Consider the following 24,512-nt stretch of genomic DNA (forward strand, 5'->3'; position numbering starts at 1 on the left):
CACCAGGAGCCTTCCTCAGGCCCTGAAGTGTCTGAAGAGCAGGCCTTACAGCTGGTCTGTAAGATCTTCCGTGTCTCTTGGAAGGACCGGGACAGAGATGTCATCTTTCTTTCTTCTCTTTCTGCACAGTTTAAGCAGAACCCAAAAGAAGGTAGGAATCTAGCTCAGCAGTCTTAACTGCAGAGTACTCGACAAGAAAATAAGATGTGAGATCTTTGCCCTCTGTTATCCACATTCACTCCGTCTTGCTCTTGGGTTGTATTTTTGATGACAGGGATACTTCTTGATGAAGACACAGTTGTTTAGCCACTTTCTTCCCTTTCCACTGATCTTATCGATAACTTATTTTTCATTTTCATGATTTCTACAATACTATGTAAATAAGCTAATGGTCTCCATTTTCTCGGGGTTGGAGTTTTTCTCTTTGTACTAAGAAGGTGCTTAGAGCATTACCTCCTCTTTATTTATTTATTTTTTTTGAGACGGAATCTCACTGTCACCAGGCTGGAGTGCAGTGGCATGATCTCAGCTGACTGCAACCTCTGCCTCCTGAGTTCAAGCGATTCTTCTGCCTCGGCCACCGGAGTAGCTGGGACTACAGGTGCGCACCACCACGCCCAGCTAATTTTTGTAGTTTTTTTTTTTTTTTTTTTGAGACAGGGTCTTGCTCTAGCACCAGGCTGGAGTGCAGTGGTGCAATCTTGGCTCACTGCAACCCCCACCTCCGGGGTTCAAGCGATTCTCCAGCCTCAGCCTCCCGAATTGGGATTACAGGCATGCGCCACCACACCCAGCTAATTTTTGTATTTTTAGTAGAGACGGGGTTTCACCATGTTGGCCAGGATGGTCTCGATCTCCTGACCTCGTGATCCACCCGTCTTGGCCTCCCAAAGTGCTGGGATTATAGGCTTGAGCCACCGTGACTGGCCTAATTTTTGTGGTTTTAGTAGAGACAGGAGTTCACCGTGTTGGCCAGGATGGTCTTGATCTCCTGACCTCGTGATCTGCCCACCTCGGCCTCCCAAAGTGCTGGGATTACAGGCTTGAGCCACCAAGCCTGGCCTTACCTCCTCTTATGAAGTATAGATATAGTAGGTGGTCTCCAGGCATCCTGAGAGAAGTGTTCTGTATGAGCTATACCTGCTTGAAGTGCCTATGAAGCCACGTATAGACGGTGGAATTGCTCTATTTGGTTAAATTGCATAGCAAGATAGAACATAATGACATTTTGCTGTGTTTCTGATATTCCACTTTAAGAGGCCAAGCTTGTAACAAAATAATAAAACTCTTAGCAAGATATCAGCATCATAGGGCACTATCCTTTTTCTTTACAGCAGTCATTTGGAATGCAGAAGAGGTATGGGAGGTGTGCTGGAGTGGTTTTTTTGGCCTATCACTGGAATGTAACTTCCCTCATGGTAGGGATTTTTGTCTGTGTTACTCATTGATGTATCCCTAGAAGGATATCTTGCACAAAATAGTCCCTCAATAGATAGATTTTAAATGGATGCGTGAATATCAAGGAGATCACCTTTCTCTTTTCTATGCTGTCTGTCTTCTGAGGAGGGGAAAAAAAAGTCCTTTGTATTTCTGGAGGATAGATAAGACTATTTCTGATTTTACTTATTAACTCTGCTAATGGAGCAGACCATGTATTTGAAACTCTGCTACTTGTTATTCTTATTGTAAATCTTAAGATTCTCAAATCTGTCTTACACATGTAAGTGGCAATTTAAATAACCAAATCAGATAAAATTTCCATGAGTTAAAACTTTTGTTTAGTGGTATTTAAAATGTATCTAAAGACTAACAGTAAATCAAATGGGAGCTATAAAGAATAAGAAGGAAGCTAGAATGTAGCATTTGCTCCTGAAAGCCACATGGTGATTAGATTTTGGACCCTTCATAAAATCTTTTGAACCTTGGACTTAATAATTTTATTACTATCTATAAAACATATCTAGACTAAGAAATATTAACCCAGTTGCATTTGTAGTATAATAAAGTAACCTTTATAGTTGGGAGTAGCTTCTTTTTACAATTAATATTCATCAGTGGTAACTCTCAATGATTGTACCCCAACTTTCTTTTTAATAAACTTTTAATTCTGGAATAGTTTCAGTTAGTGCAGGGAGTTCCTGTATATACTTTACCCAGTTTCCCCTGACGTTAGTATCTTATATAACCATGGTACATTTGTCAAAACTAAGAAATTACTACTAACTAAACACAAGGCTTTATTTAGGTTGCACCAGGTTTTCCACTAATATCCTTTTACCATTCCAGAATCTAATCCAGAATACTGCATCAAACCACTCGGGGGCAGCTGGCTTATTCAAGGGCTGTGTAACCTGTGTTCGAACTGTGTGTAACCTGTTCTTTATTCTGCCTTTCCAACAGTGTTCTCCGATTTTAAGGACTTGATTGGCCAGATTTTAATGGAAGTGCTAATGATGTCCACTCAGACCAGAGATGAAAACCCATTTGCCAGTCTGACAGCCACATCACAGCCAATTGCTGCAGCAGCACGGTCACCAGACAGAAATCTCTTGCTAAACACTGGCTCCAATCCAGGAACAAGCCCCATGTTCTGCAACGTGGGTTCTTTTGGTGCCAGCTCTTTGTCTAGGTCAGTGTGGTTCTCTTTGCACATCTAACTGGTAGTAAAATAACTGTGAAGTACATAGGAGAAGGGAATGTTTGTTGACAGTGTTAATCAGTGTCGTACAGGGTATGGCATATATCATATTTGGGGAGGTGGATTTAGTCATTGGAAGTGGAATTCTCTTTTCTAGATTATTATTTTTTGGCTCTCTATGGTTAAGATATTGCTAGATGAAATTTTAGAAGCAGTTGGCTGTGTATACTACATCATTCTTCGAATGGGGACTTTAGTGTCTTGTAAGTATAGCCTCTAGATCAATAGAGCAATTAGATTATAATTATTTCGATGTTTATCTGCTATACTTGAACTGAAATGATTCTCCTTTAAAAGCTTGATATTTTCTGTGTTAGTTAGTTATCTCAAGTTTTTCTTTGATTTTTCTCTTCTTTCCTCCCTTTCTCAACTAATTTAGCCTCTATGAAAGTAGTCCGGCTCCCACTCCCAGTTTCTGGAGCTCTGTTCCCGTGATGGGCCCGTCTCTTGCCTCACCTTCCCGTGCAGCCAGCCAGTTGGCTGTGCCTTCCACTCCCCTCAGTCCTCACAGTGCAGCCTCTGGAACTGCTGCGGGAAGCCAGCCTTCATCCCCGCGGTATCGCCCCTACACTGTCACTCACCCATCGGCGTCCTCAGGCGTCTCCATTCTGTCGAGCTCCCCAAGTCCCCCTGCCCTTGCCAGTAGCCCCCAAGCAGTGCCCGCCAGCAGTTCCAGACAGAGGCCCAGCAGCACGGGTCCACCCCCACCACCCGCCTCACCCAGTGCCGCGAGCAGACGCCCCTCCTCCCTGAGGATCTCTCCTAGGTATTTATCCCACAGGAGAGTTGTGTGTGTGTTTGCGGTGCAGGGAAAGGAGTTTAACACAGTTTGGAAGAAGTGCTGTGTGACACTGACTCTGTTAAATTGTTGTTTTGGGTTATTAACCTGTGCTGCTAACTAGTTTGGTAGGCACGTACTCTGAGTCCATGCTTCTGCCGGGCTCTAATCATGCTAGAAAGTTTGGGTTGCTCTATTCTATTGTGAATCCCTTTCTTCCCTTTGAGAGTTGGGGCACACAGGAACCCTTTTTGGCCTTTTGTCCTGTTGCCAGTGGTAGTTGAAATGCAATCAGACCAAGCAGGTATGGGAGCAAATCTGGGCCTGGTGTTTTTTACTTATGGTGAGTGGGGTGGGTCGGTTCATGCCCTGATGTGTTGAGTTTTAGTTATATGTAAGTTCAGTCTCTTAGAAGGAAGTAGTATCAGAATTCCACTAATCCAGTGGCCCCTTCTCTCAAATGTACCTGTATGTGTCCTATAATTTAGGTGAATTATGTTTCTGCATGTCAGTGGCCAAAAGTTTCAGTGTACGGTTTATTTAAAAGGACAGCAGTTGCAAAAGCTTCTCCCCCTCTTGTTTTTTCTTTGTTCTCTGATGGCCTTTTTTGCTTTTGTTGTGGTAGTATGTACGACAATCCTTTCTCCTTCCTCTTCCTCGCACTTTCTGGGGACAGTAGTGATGAAGAAGATGAAGAAGAAGATGATGATGATGGTGATGGTGATGATGAAGGTGGTGGTGGTGGTGATGATTTTTCTTGTGTCCAGTTTGGGTCCAGGTATCAGAGGAATGGAGTCTTACCCCTGCATGTGCATAGATGCTTAGGAACTAACTTCTATAAGCTCTAACAAGGGGTGTGCTTTGAATCCAGGCAGGATATAGTCAAATGAGGTGGGCTCCAGAGTATATTGATGTGTTCAGACCTTCTCATGGGATGAAGTAGCACATAGGAGAATTTTCTTTTTTTCTTCCTTTCTTTCTTTTTTTTTTTGAAACAGAGTTCTGCTCTTGTTGCCCAGGCTGGAGTGCAGTGGTGCGATCTCGGCTCACTGCAACCTCCTCCTCCTGGGTTCAAGCGATTCTCCTGCCTCAGACTCCCAAGTAGCTGGGAATACAGGCGCCCGCCACCACGCCCGGCTAATTTTTGTATTTTTAGTAGAGACAGGGTTTCGCCAGGTTGGCCAGGCTGGTCTTGAACTCCCGACCTCAAGTGATCTGCCCGTCTCGGCCTCCCAAAATGTTGGGATTACAGGAGTGAGCCACTGTGTCTGGCCCGAGAATTTTCAGAGTTGTCGCCTGGCAAGTTTGGAGGAATACTTTATGTATAATCATTTTTCAAAAGCATGAAAACAGATTAAAGATCAGTCATCAAGTTTATCCGCCTTTAGATCTGAAATAAGGGACCCTTCATTTATCTATTGCGAGAATGTTATTGTGAACTACCAGATGTGACAACTTGTACTCTCTGAGGCATGTTTTCTTAAGTACAGTTGCATGGATTGCTGCTATTTAGTAACGGGAGAGGGGCTGGGATTTGGGGGAGGTGTGTGTGTGTGTGCGTGTATGTGTGTGCTCCCTTCCCACCCGCTTCCAGCCTCCCCCCCCCCCCCCCCCCCCCCCCCCCCCCCGTTCACCCCCATTGAGCTCAGTCTGGGCAGTCCATCGAAGAACATATGAGGTCATACCGTCTGGCATAACTGTGACTTTGCTTTCATGTCTAGCCTTAAATTTCTCTTAGCACCTCCTGGACCTCAGTGAAGCCAGACCCCATTTGTTTAAAGAGCCTTTGAAATGACCGCAGAGGCTGAAACATAGTTCCGGATGTTGCTGAATGTTTACCCCTGGAAACCGAGTGAAAAGCACTACTTGGGTTGTGTAGGTGACTTTGAGCAAGAGAATATAATAGCACCTTCTTTCTAATTGTCTGACTCATTGTCTTACAATTTTGCTCTTAAATTGAAGTTTCCTATGGACTGAGTTGGTGTTTGTGCCCAGCACTGTTCAAAAATAACTCCAGGCTATAAATAGAGACTGCAGTAGGAGTTAGGTACACCTCATTCAATTCGATGGTGTTCAGAAGAATCATTAGAGAATATATAAAGAGACAGAGGAATGTTGCTACAAGGTTGAATATTGATTCAGGAAGGTTGATATTTGTATTACGTTGAACATTTTGTCACCATTTCTCAAGTAAATTTCCCATAGGTGAAAGTATCTTTTTCACGTAGATAAAATCCTATCGCATGATTATAGTAATAAAGCAGGCATCCTTCCTAGGAATCAGTTTCCACACGGTGAAAGTGCGGTGTTATCTGTTTTACTGTACGTTTTCTGTGGGAGAAATTTTCTCTCCCTGGCCTATTTAGTTGTGACTTTCTCTAACAACCGTATCAGATTGTGCGCTGCTTTTACTAATACCTCTCTTTCTGGACTTCTAACACCCCAGCCTTGCCTCAGATCTAAATTCTCTCCCTGCTAGGAGGAATAAAATTTACCAAGTGTATAAAAATAGCTGCAAATACTCATGGAGCATTGTGCGCCAGATGTGGTGTCAGCGCTGTCCGTGCATCAGCCCCTTTACTCCTCGCTGTAGCCTACTGTGAGGAAGTGGCGGGGGGCACGGGCGGGGCGGGGGGGATGGACAAGAGGGTCAAAGTCATAGAAATACATTCAGACTCGAGCATCCTGAATCCAGACTCACGTTCACCACCACACCGTGCTGCCACCCACTTTTCCATTTTTGCCCAAATAGGTCTTGTTTGTTCTTGTTCCTTACTACTGTTTTTGCTGCCAAGAGTCTGTGCATCTACTCGGTTCCTTTGGCAAGGAAGTGCCAGCATTTTGCGCCTTAGTTACAAAATGCCATCTCAGTCAGTTGGTATGTCCCTTATTGGCCGTTACAGTGAACTGTGATCATTCAGATTTTGGCAGCTTATAGGTTCTTAGTTGATATAAAAAAGAATGCCAAAGCATGGGTAAAAATACATAACATGACTATGTAAACAAGTAGAAGAACTTAGGGGCTTCTAAGTAGGGTCAGAGCCAAGAAGAGCTAGCAAAAAACCTTGTTACTTTTTTTTTTTTTTTTGAGACGGAGTCTCGCTTTGTCACCCAAGCTGGAGTGCAGTGGAGCGATCTTGGCTCACTGCAACCTCCACCTCCTGGGTTTAAGCAATTCTCGTGCCTCAGCTTCCCAAGTAGCTGGGATTACAAGCGCATGCTACCACACCTGGCTAATTTTTGTATTTTTAGTAGAGACAGGGTTTCACCATGTTGGCCAGGGTGGTCTCAAACTCCAGACCTCAGGTGATCTGCCAACCTTGGCCTCCCAACGTCTCAAACTTCTGACCTCAGGTGATCAGCCCCTCGGCCTCCCAAATTGCTGGGATTACAGGCGTGAGCGACTGCGTCCAGCCAAAACCTTGTTACTTTGAGCAGTCAGCAAAGAAATAGTATTTTTCCTTCCCCCTTTCTCATTGATCTTGCCAGAATTTTGTTTACTCTGAAGTAAGCAATTTTAACACCCACTTCTCGCCTGGTAAGACTAATGTCATAGAAGAAAGAATCATCAGGGGTTGGATCGCTCTCTCCATCTGCTGGCCCAGTGGATTTGATGTCTTACAAATCTTTTTGGAAGTAGTTGGGACATACATGTATATATGTTAAGTATTTATAGGGGTGACGATAAGTATTAATTTTAAAAAGGTAAAACATTCCTTCTGTAATGTTTTGCAGACTTCTGAGAAAAGAACTGTTTGAGTTATAAAGAACTGCTTTTTGCAGGAGTGGCATAAGTGAGTGAAGTGAGAATTACTGTATGTGAAAAGATAACTGTTGGGTGCTGGGCTTAACGCATGGATGGTGAAATAATCTGTACAGCAAACCTCCTTAACAGGAATTTACCTGTGTAACAGACCTTCATATGTACCCCCAAACCTAAAATAAAAGTTAATAAAAATCAATAAATCAATAAATAAGAGCTGGAAGTTGATCTGGAGAAAAAAAAAAAAAAGAATTACCCTGTGATAAAGATACCGTAGAAGTTATCCTGAGGAAAATGTTTCTAATTGTTTCCTAGGAAGTTGATGACTAGAAAGAAATTTGGTGGTTTTGTGTTTGTTTTTTAACTGTAGATATTTCGGTGAAGGAGGTTAAATCTTCACCGTCACAAACCTTATATGAGTAGAGAAAGGGAGAATTAGTGAATAGTGAAAAACGTTGACATTCACTCTCCTCTTTTTGCCGATCGTCACTGCTTGGGGTTGAAACAGAAACAGTGGAAAAGAAATCCTTCTGGCTGGGCACAGTGGCAAGCACAGGTAATCCTATCACTTTGGAGGCTGAGGTGGGAGGCTTGCCTGAGCCCAGGAGTTAGAGGCTGCAGTGAGTCATGAGCATGCCACTGCACTCCAGCCTGGGTGATAGAGTGAAACCCTGTCCCTCTCTTTCTCTCTGTCTCTCTGTCTCTCTCTCTCTCTCACACACACACACACACATGGTCTTTCCACCATGTCTATCCCTAAGAACTCCCAGTGATTTCCCTTCTCACACAGAGTAAAATCCAAAGCCTCTGACCATGGTCTTCTGCAAGGCCCTGCATCTCACGTACACTCCACATACTATACACACACATACACTACACACACACCCCTACACCAAGCACACATGCACATACATGCCCCATTCTAACTTAATCTCCCTCTACTCGCCTACTTCCCCTAGCTCATATACTGGACTGCTGTTCTTTGCACATAATACTCCCTCCTGCCTTAGGCCTTTGTACTTGTTTCTCCCCTTCGGACCACTGTCCCCGCTAGACAGCAGTATGGCCAGCTCCCTCACTCTCCTCAGGTCTATCAGAGGGTGGCCACTGACCTCATTGTCTCAAACATTATATAGAACACACACGCACCCACGCACGCACACCGTCGCTCTTCATCTGCCTAGTTCTGTGCACTATTCCAGGACCTACAGCAGTGCCTAGAACACAGAACATCCATTAGCAACATTTGTTAAATGAATTTATAGTGCTTAAACCTGCACAACTCTGACTTTGCCTTGCTATGAGAAAATGCAAGGCCAGGTGCGGTGGCTCACACCTGTAATCCCAGCACTTTGAGAGGCCGAGGTGGGCAGATCACTTGAGGTCAGGAGTTCAAGACCAGCCTGGCCAACATGGTGAAACCTCCTCTCTACTAAAAATACAAAAATTAGGCAGGCATGGTGGCATGTGCCTATAATCCCAGCAACTAGGCTGAGGCAGGAGAATCACTTGAATCTGGGAGGCAGAGGTTGCAGCGAGCCAAGATCACACCACTGCACTCCAGCCTGGGCGACAGAGCAAGACTCTGTCTCAAAAAAATAAAAAAAAGAAAGAAAATGCAAATTCCAAAGGCTGCATTTGAGAAGTCAGTAAATGGGAGGGTAATTATAGAAGAAACTGAAACAGAGTGCCTTTAAGAGCAAGTTTTATTGGTGCATTTAAAATAGGATTCAGTCTGCACAGATCTGATGCGTGTGTAATCCCTAGGCACATTTACATTGTGTCTTCAGAAGGATGCAGCTCTGTTTCTATTATGTGAAGTAATTACTTGGTTACATTGGACTGCTAATATAGTTGTCAAAAAATGCTTTGCATATTCTCCCAGAGGGAGGTATAATTTTCTAGATGCTCTTAGGACTTAAATATGACATATTTCCAAGATTTTAGGATGTCACAGTCGTAAAAGCATCGTGAATTTTGTACAGCTGAGGGAAAATATTAAATACTACTTTAAACATTTAGAAATATTTCTTTTTTGTTTTGTTTTGTTTTAGGCGGAGTCTCGCTCTGTCTCCCAGGCTGGGTTGCAGTGGTGCGATCTCAGCTCACTGCAACCTCCATCTCCCAGGTTCAAGTGATTCACTTGCCTCAGCCTCCCAAGTAGATGGGATTACACGCGCCTGCCACCATGCCCGGCTAATTTCTGTATTTTTAGTAGAGACGGGGTTTTATCACATTGGCCAGGCTGGTCTTGAACTCCTGACCTCAAGTGATCTGTCCCCCCACCCCCCAGCCTCCCAAAGTTTAGAAATATTTCTTTATAGCATAAATTTATGCATGTACTATATACCGCTTTCTCCTTCAGTATCACACTCAAAATTTGAATCTACCTCCTTCAGTTTGAATCTAAAAATTCTTGTAAATCAGTTTTTGACCATTGACACTTATGCTTGTATTAGTGAAACTGGCCACTTTTCTTACTTGTGATCATGATTTACCCTGGCACCTTTAGGATTAATATTATAATTTTGAAACATATTGACAAATACTGAGGTCGATGCTACATTTCCTGTTTGGTTAAAGCTTTGTTTCACTTCCCCCCACCCCCTGCCTGCAAGTCAGCTTGTTTGGTGCCTGGCTGGTGATCACTGTGTTAGTCCATTTGCATTGCCATACAGAAAGGGTAATTTATAATGAAAAGAGATTTAATTGGCTCATGGTACCTCAGGCTGTCCAAGAAGCATGACACCAGCATCTGCTTCTTTTGAGGGCCTCAGAAAGCTTCCAGTCATGGCAGGAGGTGAAAGGGGAGCAGGCAGGTCACATGGTGAAAGCAGGAGCAACAGAGAGGAGGAGGATATCCCAGACTCTTTTAAACAACCAGATCTCACGTGAACTCACTAAGCGAGAACTCACTCATCACCAAGGGGATGGTGCTAAGCCATTGGTGAGGGATCTGCCCCCATGATCCAGTCACCTCCCACTAGGCCCGCGCTCCAACACTGGGGACGGCATTTCAACGTGAGATTTGGACAAACATCCCAACCATATCATCACCAAAACACACAGAGCTCTTTTAGCTTTAAACATTCTCTCATATATCCTGAGTGCCTTTCCTTGCATCGCCTGGCACAAGAAAAGCAATCGTCTACATAGTCTTCTACATACATTGTCACTTTTCATGTGTGAGTGAACAGTTTGTGAAAATATTTCAAGTGGCAGTGAGGGTTTCAAATTTAAGTTAAAATGAAGTAGGATGTATTGCTAGGAATGGGAGTAATTTCAGAGGCATTTACATGAGCCAGCGCCATCCAAGCATGATGAGTTCACATGCACGCTCACATGCTAGCTGGGGGTGCTGCATCAGACTGAGGCCTGGCAGCTGGCAAGGACCTATTGACATCAAACATAAGATGCTTTTTGGCCGGACGCGGTGGCTCACGCCTGTAATCCTAGCCCTTTGGGAGGCCGAAATGGGTGGATCACGAGGTCAGGAGATTGAGATCATCCTGGCCAACATGGTGAAACCCCGTCTCTACTAAAAATACAAAAATTAGCCAGGCATGGCGTGCGCCTGTAGTCCCAGGTGCTCAGGAGGCTGAGGCAGGAGAATCGCTTGAACTTGGGATGCAGAGGTTGCAGTGAGCCAAGATCGTGCCACTGCACTCCAGCCTGGGTGACAGAGCAAGACTCCGTCTCAAAAAAAAAAAAAAAAAAAAGATGCGTTTCTTCCCAGAAATGTAAAGATGTGAGAAAAATGGGGCTTATTATCAAGAAATAGAGTTTCATATTTTCATTTTAAACATGAAGAAGATGTATTTTCATTGTCATCTGCAAGAGCTGTTCATAGGAAAATTACCCTCAATTGTGTGTAGGTACAAGCCTGTTTTAGCAAAGTTCATCCTTGCAAAGTGCAGTGAATATAGTCACTGAGTTATGAATATTAGCAGCAGAGGAGGGATCGCAGGTCTTGAAACTAACTAAAATTGCTACAAACAAGGATAGATACTTCTTTTTTCCTTTCGGGGGGTTCCCTGTACTTCTCTCATTGGTTGATGGCTTTTTCTGTTTGTTCTAGTGTGTGTTTTTCCTGTGCTTTATTATAGTACTCACTTTTCAGTTACCAAGCCAGTCAACAGATACCAGATCCTGGCATTAATTAATAAAGTATACCAAAAAATTAGCTGCTATAAAGACACAATAATTGGCCAGGTGCTGTGGCTCACACCTGTAATCCCAGCACTTTGTGAGGCTGAGGCAGATGGATCACTTGAGGTCAGGAGTTCGAGACTATCCCGGCCAACATGGTGAAACACCGTCTCTACTAAAAATACAAAAATTAGCTGTACATGGTGGCAAACGCCTGTAGTCCCAGCTACTTGGGAAGCTGAGGCACAAGAATTGCTTGAACCCAGAAGGCGGAGTTTGCACTGAGCGGAGATCACACCACTGCTCTCCAACCTGGGTGACAGAGCGAGACTCCATCTCAAAAAAAAAAAAAGACACAATAATTAATTGCCTTTGTTTGTTAAGGGATCCCACACAGACCTGCCCAGCCTTGTCATGACTCTGGCGAGGGCTTTGTGGGTGGCTTAGTTACCTACTCAGTCGGCAGGGAGTTGGCTGCCTTGTTCCTTTGACTGCTTCTCAGCCTCACTGTCTCCCTTCGCTTTCACCTGTCAGACCTATGTTACAGGTTGTTGGAGTTCAAATTTATTGGACTCTGGGCTGAACGCCTTGGATTTCAAAGTAGCATTGTTTTCTCCTTCTTACTGAAATACTTTAATACCATACTTTTTTTTTTTTGATAGCAGGTCAGGCTGGTCTTGAACTCCTGACCTCAAGTGATCTGCCCGCCTTGGCCTCCCAAAAGTGCTGGGATTACGGGCATGAGCCACCGTGCCCAGCCAATATCATAGTCGCTCTGTTGCCCAGGCTGGAGTGTAGTGGTGCAATCTCAGCTCACGGCAGCCTCTGCCTCCTGGGTTCAAGAGATTGTCCTGCCTCAGCCTCCCAAGTAGCTGGGATTACAGGCACACACCACCACGCCTGGCTAATTTTTTTGTATTTTTAGTAGAGATAGGGTTTCACCATGTTGGTCAGGCTGGTCTCGAACTCCTATACCTCAAGTGATCCACCTGCCTTAGCCTCCCAAAGTGCTGGGATTACAGGCATGAGCCACCGCACTTGGCCAATATCATACCTTTATTCCAAGGTCAATTATGTGTAGTTTTCCAGAAGTCTAAGGACAATGATGTCCATACAGACATGTGTCCCTTAACGAGAGGGATACATTCTGAGAAATGGATCGTTAGGCAGATTGGTCATTGAGTGAACATCATAGAGTATACTTACACAACCTAGATCATACAGCCTACTACACACCTAGGCTATGTGATATACAGCCTGTTTCTCTTAGGCTACAAACCTGTACTGCATGTTAGTGTACTGAACACTCTAGACAATTAGATGATTATGCCAATTATGGTGAGTATTGGTGTATCTAAACATGTCGAAACATAGAAAAGATACAGTAAAATATGGCATTATAACCTTGTGGGACCACTATGGTATATGTGGTCCATCATAGAGTGAAATGTTGTTATGTGGCGCATGTGTTACAAAATTAGTTATGCATATCTGTCTGTAAAACATGTCAATTCCTCTTGGTCCTGTTAGTTTCTAGACATTAATTCTGTGTCCTGGGTTGAAGTAGGGATGTGTCTCTCACATTCTTGATGTTCCCATACTTTTTTTCTTTTATTTTAGGACAGCATCTCTCTCTGTCGCCCAGGCAGGAGTGCAGTGGCATGATCTCGGATCACTGCAACAACCTCCTCCCACGTTCAAGTGATTCTTGTGCCTCAGCCTCCTGAGTGGCTGGGATTACAGACGTGTGCCACCACGCCCAATAAATTTTTTTATTTTTGGTAGAAACAGGGTTTCGCCCTGTTGGTCAGGCTGGTCTTGAACTCATGGCCTCAAGTGATCCACCTGCCTTGGTCTACGAAAGTGCTGGGATTACAGGCATGAGCCACCATACCCGGCCATATTACCATCCTTTATCATCTTCTGTATGTAGCTTTTTTGCTAAGTTTATGTTTTCTCATTGTCTTCATTTCAGTACTCCTTACTTTTTCCTTTGTCATAATTAATCCATATGTGTCTTTTGTGTATATCAAATCCGTTTGTGAGTTAAACACCAGATTTGTTATGTGGCCTGTCAATGATTGATTTTAACTTTGTTTAATGTCCTCAAATTTAACTCTTGTGCTTATGTTTGGTTTTTATCTCAGAGGATAGTTATTACTAACATAACAGTGCTTCACAGTATAGACTGCTGATATTTTACAAAGCACCTCCACATTATTTCATTAAAACCCCACTGCAAAAGAGATAGAGGTTCTAGGTTCAGGTAACAAGTAAGCAGTGGGGTTGAGACTAGAACCCACGTCTGGTTACTCCTAGTACAATATTTTGTTTTGTCTTTTACTGTACTACTTTACCTTTTTCACTGATAGTTTTGGAGTTTTTATGTTTATAGCAAATATGTTCATGTCTCCTCCTAACGGGAGAGTTTCTTAACCTTTGGTTCTATTGCCAAATGTTAGATGAGGGCTTTTGAGATCCACGGTAGAAATCACAAAGATGAGGGCTATTTTGTCAGTCCCTTATAACTTCTCCCCTAAAGAGTTTGATTACAGCAGTAGCATAGTCTGGCTTTAACCTACAGGTCTCTGAGTGATGCCATTCTTTTTGGTTAAAGTACCTGTGATGTCCCTTCCAATGCTTAACACTTGGTACCACTTCTTAGTGCTTCCGGTTTTATAAGTTGCCACCTGCAGTAAGAAGCAGCCCTTCTTAGGTCCCTAAAATGCTACCAAAAGTTACTATCGTTGGCTTTGGAGCAGATGAAACAAGCAGTCAGGGTGGATCTTGGCCGCATGGGTGTTTGTGCTTTGTTATGTGTATAGGGATCCTAACAGGCTTTCTGCTGCAGAAATGCAAACTCTGCCAAAAATAAGAGATAAGAATCATAATTTCTTTTTGTCTTCTCTAAAGTTTGGGAGCCTCTGGTGGAGCAAGTAATTGGGATTCCTACAGTGACCATTTCACCATTGAAACCTGCAAAGAGACAGATATGCTGAACTACCTCATCGAGTGTTTCGACCGAGTTGGAATAGAGGAAAAAAAAGCACCAAAGGTAACATGAAATGGATTAACTTAAAAAAAAAAAAAAAAAAAAGCTTAGTTATTTGTTTGATTATCCCCACCCCTGGAGCATTCATTCACTTATTCAATCAGTAAAGCAATTATCGAGCATTTGCCATGTGCCAGGCACAGTACTAGGAACTTAGGATGTGTCGAACAAAACAGGGATCCCTGCCCTTGTGGAACTCACATTCTAGTGAAGACAAGGCCAAGGTTTGAACTTAGATGGCCTGGCTTCAGAGTCCTCTCTTGACCACACTGTAGCTGGGTAACGCCAGTGACTCATATGGCCCTGATAATTCTACTGGTTTGTTGAAATAACCAACATTATGGAGCCTCCGTAGATTGCCGAGGACTGTGCCAGGTCGACATTAGCTTGTATCCTCACAGTTGCTCTGTTAGTGCAGTGGAACCTGGTATAACATAGGCATTCTTTTTCCAATGTATGACTATGCAAATGACTCTCAGAGAGATTAAGTACTTGTCCAGAATCACATAAATAATAAGTTGCAAGGCTGGGCTTAAACTCAGTAAGCTACCCTTTTCCCATCACTTCTCTTGACTGGCTTCATTGTTTTCTCATTTTATTCCTATTTAATTTTCTGATTTTAGTTTTACGTTAGAAACGAACCTCGTCATCGACTGGTTAGTTTCATATTTGTAAAGGGCCTTCTTTGGGCTTTGTTGTACTTAGCCTTAGCGGAAGCGAAATGAGTGGGCACGTCTCCAAGGTTTTTTTTGTTTTGTTTTTTGAGACGGAGTCTCGTTCTGTCACCCAGGCTGGAGTGCAGTGGTGCTATCTCAGCTCACTGCAACCTCCACCTCCTAGGTTCAAGCAATTCTGCCTCAGCCTCCCGAGTAGCTGGGATTATAGACACCTGCCAACACACCCAGCTAATTTTTTTTTTTCTTTTGAGACAGAGTTTCACTCTTGTTGCCCAGGCTGGAGTACAATGGCACAATCTCGGCTCACCGCAACCTCTGCCTCCCGGGTTCAAGCAATTCTCCTGCCTCAGCCTCCCGAGTAGCTGGGATTACAGGCATGAGCCACCACGCCTGGCTAATTTTGTATTTTTAGTAGAGATGGGGTTTCTCCGTATTAGTCAGGCTGGTCTCCAACTCCCGACCTCAGGTGATCCACCCACCTTGGCCTCCCAAAGTGCTGGGATTACAAGTGTGAACCACTGCACCTGGCACACCCAGCTAATTTTTTTTTTTTTTTTTTTAGTAGAGATGGGGTTTCACCATGTTGGCCAGGCTGGTCTTTTTTGTTTTGTTTTGTTTTGTTTTTGTGATGGAGTCTCACTCTGTCGCCAGGCTGGAGTGCAGTGGCACAATCTCGGCTCACTGCAATCTCTGCCTCCTGGGTTCAAGTGATTCCCCTGCCTCAGCCTCCCGAGTAGCTGGGACTATAGGTGTGCACCACCATGTCTGGCTAATTTTTTGTCGTTTAGTAGAGACGGGGTTTCACTATGTTGGCCAGGATGGCGTCAATGTCCTGACCTTGTGATCCGCCCGTCTCGGCCTCCCAAAGTGCTGAGATTACAGGTGTGAGCCACCACGCCCGGCCTAGGCTAGTCTTAAACTTCTGACCTCAAGTGATTTGCTCGCCTTGGCCTCCCAAAGTACTGGAATTACAGGTGTGAGCCACCACGCTCAGCCTCCAAGGTTCTTAAGTGTAAGTTTGGTCACCTCAAACTTAACGCTTCTTTCTTCTCTGACATCAGTTTCTGCAGAGGCAGTACACTTGGAAGGCACAGTTACTGTAGCTCGTTCACTAAGAATAAAGGAAGAGGAAAGCATGCTGTTTACTGATGGTCCATCCTTTTAACTCTTGTTTTTAACAGCATGAAATTGTATTGTTTGTTTCTTGTCGTCCTCACTTCCACCTTTGCTTTTCAGATGTGCAGCCAGCCAGCAGTCAGCCAGCTTCTGAGCAACATCCGCTCACAGTGCATATCCCATACTGCTTTAGTGCTACAAGGCTCCCTAACACAGCCCAGGTATGAAGACCCGTGACGTGCTTGACATTAGCAGGCAGAGGGCCCTTCCATCAGTGGACATCAGGCTCTCCAGCCATTCTTGCACCACCTTAGATAACTCCCTTCCTCACCTGTAAAATGAAGGTCCCTTTCCTTCGCTAAAATACGTGAAAATAAAGACTCCTTTCTTCCTCATCTTCTAAAGTAGAACAAAGCATATTTTAAAAAGAAATGAGTTATGTTTTAAGAATTCTGCCTGCTTTTTGAAATAGACCATTGTTGAACTATGTGGGCAAGCAAGGCAGAAAATTAGTAACTGACTGTACAGCAACTGCCTGAAGTTGGTGGAGGTATTTGATAAAATGTGTGGATCATCACCTTTCATGTATAACACGGTCAATTTCTGTTACTGAGTAATAAAGAATAGTAATGGAATGAATAGTTTAGGAATCGACCAAAGTGCTACATTATTTGCTTCTGAGAATCCTATAAAGGTTGCAAATTTTTGTTTTTATTTTGTTTTTAAAAATTTTTTTTCTTTGCCTCTCAGTCTTCTAAAGGTAGCAAGTTTTTAAAAAGGATGTATATTTCATTTCTTTTATATAAAAAATATCTAAAGGAAAAAGCTTACATTTAAAAGTTTAGACCGAGCGTGGTGGCTCACACCTGTAATCCCAGCACTTTGGGAGGCTGAGGCTGGCGAATCACCTGAGGTCAGGAGTTTGAGACTAGCCTGGCCAACATGGCGAAATTCCGTCTCTACTAAAAATACTAAAGACTTAGCCGGGCATTGTGGCGTGTGCCTGTAATCTCAGCTACCTGGGAGGCTGAGGCTGGAGAATCGTTTGAACCCAGGAGGTGGAGGTTGCAGCTGAGATCGTGCCACTGCACTCCAGCCTGAGTGACAGAGCAGGACTCTGTCTCAAAAAATAAAAATTAATAAAATAATAAAAAATTAAAAGTTTACAGGCCAGGCTCACGCCTATAATCCTATCACTTTGGGAGGCCAAGGCGGATGGATTGCCTGAGCTCAGGACTTCATGACCAGCCTGGGCAACATGGTGAAACCCTGTCTCTACTAAAAATACAAAAAATTAGCTGGGCATGGTGGCACGCACCTGTAATCCCAACTACTGGGGAGGCTGAGGCACGAGAATCGCTTGAACCCGGGAGGTGGAGGTTGCAGTGAGCTGAGATCATGCCCCTTCACTCCAGCCTGGGCAACAGAGCAAGACTGTCTCAAAAAATAATAATAATACTAAATAAATAAAAATTCACAAACATAACATTACATTTATTTATTCTAGGTGTTCTTATGTTATTTCGTATGCCATAACCATATGTTTTTGAAACTGTGCAAAAAGAAGGAAAATTATATACATGTACCAAAACTTTAAAAAACGTTCCTTGATTAAAATTAATAAGCCCTCAGCCACTACTAATATTTTTTTTCCAACAATTTAGATGAGGCATAGAGAAACATATAATACGGCCGGGCGTGGTGGCTCACACCTGTAATCCCAGCACTTTGGGAGGCCGAGGTGGGTGGATCACCTGAGGTCAGGAGTTTGGGGCCAACATGGTGAAACCCTGTCTCTACTAAAAATACAAAAATTAGCCAGGCGTGGTGGCAGGTGCCTGTAGTCCCAGCTACTTGGGAGGCTGAGCAGGAGAATCACTTGAACCCAGGAGGCGGAGGCTGCAGTGAGCTGAAATCGCGCCACTGTACTCCAGCCTGGGCAATAGAGCGAGACTCCGTCTCTAAAAAACAACAAACAACAACAAAAAACATATAATACTCCTTTTTTATTTTTATTTATTTATTTATTTATTTTTAAGAGATAGAATCTCACTCTGTTGCCTAGGCTGGAGTGCTCACTATAACCTCAAACTCCTGGGCTCAAGCAGTCCTCCTGCCTCAGCCTTCCAAGTAGCCAGGACTCCAGGCACACACCATCTTGCCCAGTTGGTATTTTCACTTTTGTAGAGACAGAGTCTTGCTATGTTGCCCAGACTGGTCTTCAACTCTGGGCCTCAAGTGATCCTCCCACCTCGGCCTCCCAAAGTGCTGGTATTGCAGGCATGAGCCACCATGCCTGGCCATGCTTCCTTTTTTCAGTGCTTCATTTTTAAAGGGCTCTATGTAGGAAAAGATGAATTCTTTGAAACTTCCCATAATGTCTCATTAAAAAGACCAAAAAGTGATTACTATTGGTAAGAAGGGTTAGCTTTCGCCTGAAACTATTTTGCAGAATATTTGGGAGATGTCAAGTTTGACTTTTGACTGGGCAGTTGTTGCTGACATGACATTTTACGTGCTTCTGTAGTGAGTTGACTTCATCACCGTCCCTAATGTTCATGGGTCCACAGGTCCTTGCAGCAGCCGTCCTTCCTAGTGCCGTATATGCTGTGTAGGAATCTCCCATATGGCTTCATTCAGGAACTGGTGAGAACCACTCACCAGGATGAAGAAGTGTTCAAGCAGGTACGGTCGTATGAGTTTGCTCTTGCAAATTTTAGCCTGAGAGCCTCTATGTCGAGGCCAATTTCTGACCATACATTGAAAACTTTTGCCTGAATTTGAACGTCCATGTGTTATTAGAGAGAAGGCCTACCCAATATTCTTTTGAGGAAATCAGATTGACAGCTGCATTGTTCAAATCATGTGCCCATTTCAACGAATCAGTCAAACATCTATCTTTTAAACGAGGTCTACGCTAGGTGCTTTGGGCAATATGAAAAAAAATATGTGAGGCCCCGTTCCTGATTTCAAGGAGCTTTTTAAACAAGAATACCCAGAGACGGCATAAGGCATGGTATGCATTTGCCAGATAAGTAGTGTCAAAAATTCATTCTCTGAGTTTGTAAGATTAACTTAATGACCATATTAGCTCATTGGCACCCTGCGTGCCATATAGAATCTTTGTCTTCTTCCCACTAGGAAAGATGTCTCATATCTTCCTAATTATTTCATTTGGTATTTATACATTATTTTGGTATCTCATTGTGTAAAGCCAGGTGAAAATGCAGATATGTAGTGCTTAAAAATAAAGCTGTGTACGTAGTCTTGAAGGTTTCTTCCAAGGTGAAACTTTGTCGTTAACATTGCTGTTTGAAGGACCTGTTTGGGAAAGTAAGCACTTTGCCTTTAGCAACTGTCACACAAGTTTTTTCCCTGATGAAAGGGCTCTTATCAAATTTTCTTACAGTTTGCTGTATCATCACTTCCTTTTTTGTGACTACAGAGAATAACAGAGGCAATAGCTATAATTGGTATGATTCCTTTCACTCTGTTTTATACCTAAGATTATTTATAACTGTTAATTTTAAGACCTTTGAATTCTTGGGAATTGTGTTTTCAGCAGTCTTCAAAATATTTGTAAAAGAAGCAGCCAGGATCCAAGAATAAAAATTCCAGTTAGTGTTGTGTACTCTGTCTGGAATTCACTAACTGTTTATCTTAGGTGATGATCTTACTGACTAATGGAAATATTAATGGCAACATAGTGAGCTTTTCTTCTCTAGAAGGATAAGTGAACTCTCAGGAAAATAAATCACTGTCAGCCGGGCGCGGTGGCTCACGCCTGTAATCCCAGCACTTTGGGAGGCTGAGGCAGATAGATCATCTGAGGTCAGGAGTTCGAGACCAGCCTGGCCAACGTGGTGAAACCCCGTCTCTACTAAAAATGCAAAAATTAACTGGGTGTGGTGACGGGCGCCTGTAATCCCAGCTACTTGGGAGGCTGAGGTAGGAGAGAGAATTGCTTGAACCAAGGAGACGAGGTTGCAGTGAGCCGAGATTACACCACTGCATTCCAGCCTGGGTGACAGAGCAAGACTGTCTCAAAAAAAAAAAAAATTACTGTCTTGGAAGGTTTAAGTGATGCACTACATTGAAGAGGTAATGGGTAGTAATTAGAATACTTTTCCTATTCAAGAAGATACCGTTTGAGGAATCGAGTAGTTCTCTCTATATAAAATCAGCCCAGTGACCAGCTGAAAGGGGTATATTGAGCCTACTTTATTCATAAACAAACTTACACAAGAGGTTATGAAATGACCTCTGGGTGTTTTTTGTTTGTTTGTTTCCCCATCACCAGCTTTGGACAGAGAAGTCCTGCATTTTTTAAATTTAGGTGAAATTCATATAACATCAAACCACCATTTTTTTTGTTTTTTGTTTGTTTGTTTTGTTTTGTTTTTGGTTTTTTTTTTTTTTTTTTGAGATGGAATTTTGCTCTTGTTGCCCAGGCCGGAGTGCAATGGCATGATCTCGGCTCACTGCAACCTCCGCCTCCCGGGTTCAAGTGATTCTCCTGCCTTAGCCTCCCAAGTAGCTGGGATTACAGGTGCCCACCACCACACCCGGCTAATTTTTTGTATTTTTAGTAGAGATGGGGTTTCACCATGTTGGCCAGACTGGTGTTGAATTCCTGAGGTCAGGTGATCCGCCCGTCTCAGCCTCCCAAAGTGCTGGGATTACAGGCATGAGCTAGCACACCTGGCCTCAAACCACCATTTTGAAGTGTGCGATTCAGTGGCATTTACTACATTCACAGTGTTATATGACCACCACAGACCTGTTTATTCTATTAATTAATTAATTAATTTTGAGGGGGAGTCTCTCTCTGTTACCCAGGCTGGAGTGCAATGGCGCAGTCTCAGCTCACTGCAACTTCCGCCTTCTGGGTTCGAGCGATTCTCCTGCCTCAGCCTCCCAAGTAGCTGGGATTACAGGTGCGTACCACCATGCCCAGCTAATTTTTGTATTTTTAGTAGAGATGGGGTTTTGTCATGTTGGCCAGGCTGGTCTTGAACTCTTAGCCTCAAGTGGTCTGCCCACCTCGGCCTCCCAAAATGCTGGGATTACAAATGTGAACCATAGCGCCTGGCCCAGACCTGTTTGTTTTTAATCCCAGAATTCTGCTGACTTTTCAGCCACTCAGTGTTGAATACTCTTTGTCATTTCTTATGTGCTACCATGTGTTTTATCTAGAGAGGAATGATAACTGGGATGGAGCTGTTGGACTGCAAAGCAGCATTTTACCTTTTTGTCTTGAAAGAGTGGCAAATGTGAATTATTAAATCTTTGACTGAAATATCTACCTCCTTTTAATGTTTGAGAAATATTCACAGATAAATAGCAGCTAGAATTTAGGACTGGAGGTGGACACTTACAGTATTTTTTAATCAGTGCTAGGAGGTATTCATTTGAAAATTAAAGAATTATTTAAAATATATAGGTCAGGCCAGGCATGGTGGCTCACGCCTGTAATCCTAGGACTTTGGTAGGCCGAGGCAGGCGGATCACCTGAGCTCAGGAGTTCGAGACCAGGCTGGGCAACATGGCAAAACCCCATCTCTACTCAAAATACAAAAAATTAGCTGGCGCAGAAGTGCATGCCTGTAGTCCCAGCTACTTGGGAGGCTGAGGCAGGAGAATCTCTTGAACCCGAGTGATGGGGCTGCATTTAACTGAGATTGCGCCACTGCACTCCAGCCTGTGTGACAGAGTGAAATTCTGTCTGAAAAAAAAAGAAAAAGAAAAAGATTATGCTTAGTAATATTTTTCCTATTGCAAATGAAGCCCTAATTGCACAAAAGGATAACTATACAAGAAAGTGTAATTATATTTTACTTGTAGCCTCCCTAAAAAAAAATTTGGAGATTTTTCAGGACGACCAGTTACGAACTTATTTTTGGTGCTTCTGGAACTTCTGTTTGTCTTTTCTTCTTGATTACAATGTTGGCATTCCCCAACGCCACACCTGAGTGTTACTTCTCCATTTTTATCTGGCTTACGAGAGCAAGTTACTTCTACCTTGATTGTTGGAATTGCAAAAACCATAGAATGACCTCTTCAGAGCTGTATTGATATCTCACAACACTCCACAGACACTTTGTCATCCAGGGCACCTGTGTTTTGTACTGTGCTCTTTAAATTATTAAGGTGCTCAGTATCATGGAATGAAATTAGTAGGAAGGGGAGTTTTTCAAGTTTTCTAGTGGCTACGTAGTATACTCCAATTACAACTTGTTGGCATTCAGATTGTCAGCTGTTGTTTACTACATTTCTATTTAATGTTATTAGCCTTGAATCCTAACCAACTCCCTAAATGTGTTGATCAGTGCGTGCATTGTGAAATTTAAAGATGAGCTAGGCTGAGTAAATCTTACATGGTGTTACCTGGTATTAATCATAAATGTATAAAAGCAGATTTGAGTTCCTTTAAGTGCCAATAGCAGGTTAATGTATTAATTACACTATATGTGGAAGTAAGGCTTTCTCACTAAAGCTTTCTTTGTCAATGTCAACATTTACCAACTAGCTCTTTGCTCTAACTTAAGTTTAATGTAATAATAATGTTGATTGTTGGCCTGTTTATCTTGTTTTCCTCAAAATAAATGAGGAAAGGTTTTTAAAAAATATTGATAGAGGGCCAGGCGCGGTAGCTCATGCCTGTGATCCCAGCACTTTGGGAGGCTGAGGCGGGTGGATCACGAGGTCAGGAGTTCGAAACCAGCATGGCCAACAAAGTGAAACCCCATCTCTACTAAAAATACAAAAATTAGCCGGGTGTAGTGGCACGTGCCTGTAATCCCAGCTACTCGGGAGGCTGAGGCAGGAGAATCACTTGAACCCCAGAGGCGCAGGTTGCAGTGAGCCAAGACTGTGCCATTGCACTCCAGTCTGGGTGACAGGGCGAGACTCTGTCTCAATATAGATAGATAGATAGATAGATAGATAGATAGATAGATAGATAGATAGATAGACAGATAGATAGATAGGAGGAAATATTAGAACATTTAATTGAATTTTTTAATCGGTTATAGATGCTTGGTAATCAAGAACATATTAGTTGCTGAGATGTGCAGAATTTAATTGAGTAGAGCAATGACTCCTGGAGAGTTCTTCAGCAGGCTCCAAGTGTATGGGTTTTGTTGAATTACTCGATTTTGTTGACTTACTGGGGGTCCTGTCAGAGTATTAGAGTTCACCAAAATCCTCTTACTTCTGGAGAATTCAGCTGTATTACTTTATGGTTAGACTTGTCAAAGAACAGGTCAACACTCTGGCTGAATTCTAGACTTTTATATGCAAAAAAGCTTTTCCCTGGGGAAGGAATGAAATTGTCTGGACATTCAGTTCTAGCACCTTATTTGACATACTTCCCACTCTTAGATTCTCTTAAACTTATATTTCTGATTTTGTTTTTTTTTCTTATAGATATTTATCCCTATTTTACAAGGCCTGGCTCTTGCTGCCAAAGAGTGCTCCCTCGATAGTGACTACTTTAAATACCCCCTCATGGTAAAACTTTGTTCTTTTTCTTTAACTCATTCAATGGATGTTTTTCTTTCAGATTATTTTGACATATACTTTTCTTTCAGGTCCATGAGATCAACCTTGTTTTCAAATTTAAAACATGAAATCACTGTGTTGGCCATGCAGAGTGTTTGGTGTGCAGTGAGATGCATCAGTGAAGACAGTTAGCAGCCTGGTACATCTTCCACCTATCCAAGTCCTAGACAGGAGTTAAATGCACTTATTACAATGTACTTTGTATAGCTTATGAATAAGATAACTATCTCCTAGCAATGAGCATACTATAGTTGGGATGAAATTTTGTTACTTGAAAAAAAAACCTATTAAAAATGCAAATAAAAAAGGCAAAGCTGTACATACTAAGAAAATGAATACAATTTTATCTTTATGTGTTTACTTTGTGCAGAAAATCTCAGGGTAGCTCTCTTGTTCACCCTCCCTGTTTCTTAAGGTCATATTTACTTGGGAAGCAGAAATCTGCTTAGCTCTTTAACGCACTTAGAGCAGGCATACATTGTGGACAGAAGCTTCGACTAGATTCCCATGGGGAGACTTGAATGTTGTGAAAATGCTGAAACTAGAATGAAAATTAGAAGCTCTTTTCTGTTCTGAAATCGTTTATTTGAAATTTTGGGAGAAAAATATTTTGAAGTATTACTTCATTGCAGAAGTATAAAGGAAAAAATATCAAAATGAAATTACTTTCATTGCAGAAGTATAAAGAAAAAATATCAAAATGAAATTAGTTTATT

The 24,512-nt window shown here is 42.7% G+C and overlaps 1 protein-coding gene across 6 annotated transcripts in view; it reads left to right on the plus strand.

The window, feature by feature from the left end:
* Nucleotides 1-24,512, plus strand: part of UBE4B (ubiquitination factor E4B) — a 153,366-nt gene that overhangs the window by 74,404 nt on the left and 54,450 nt on the right. For 3 of the 6 annotated variants that reach the window (XM_032758862.2, XM_058443711.1, XM_058443712.1), the window contains 7 exons: nt 7-151; nt 2,401-2,629; nt 3,078-3,464; nt 14,302-14,443; nt 16,354-16,454; nt 18,804-18,918; nt 23,662-23,745. In XM_032758862.2, the coding sequence (XP_032614753.1) occupies nt 7-151; nt 2,401-2,629; nt 3,078-3,464; nt 14,302-14,443; nt 16,354-16,454; nt 18,804-18,918; nt 23,662-23,745 (1,203 nt within the window). Of the gene's footprint in view, nt 1-6; nt 152-2,400; nt 2,630-3,077; nt 3,465-4,101; nt 4,255-7,747; nt 7,796-14,301; nt 14,444-16,353; nt 16,455-18,803; nt 18,919-23,661; nt 23,746-24,512 lie in introns of all 6 variants that reach the window. The other 3 variants (XM_058443713.1, XM_032758865.2, XM_032758866.2) reach the window with 3 other exon arrangements.

The sequence above is a fragment of the Hylobates moloch genome, unplaced genomic scaffold (genome assembly GCF_009828535.3).
Source record: "Hylobates moloch isolate HMO894 unplaced genomic scaffold, HMol_V3 SCAFFOLD_9, whole genome shotgun sequence".
Lineage (NCBI taxonomy): Eukaryota > Metazoa > Chordata > Mammalia > Primates > Hylobatidae > Hylobates > Hylobates moloch.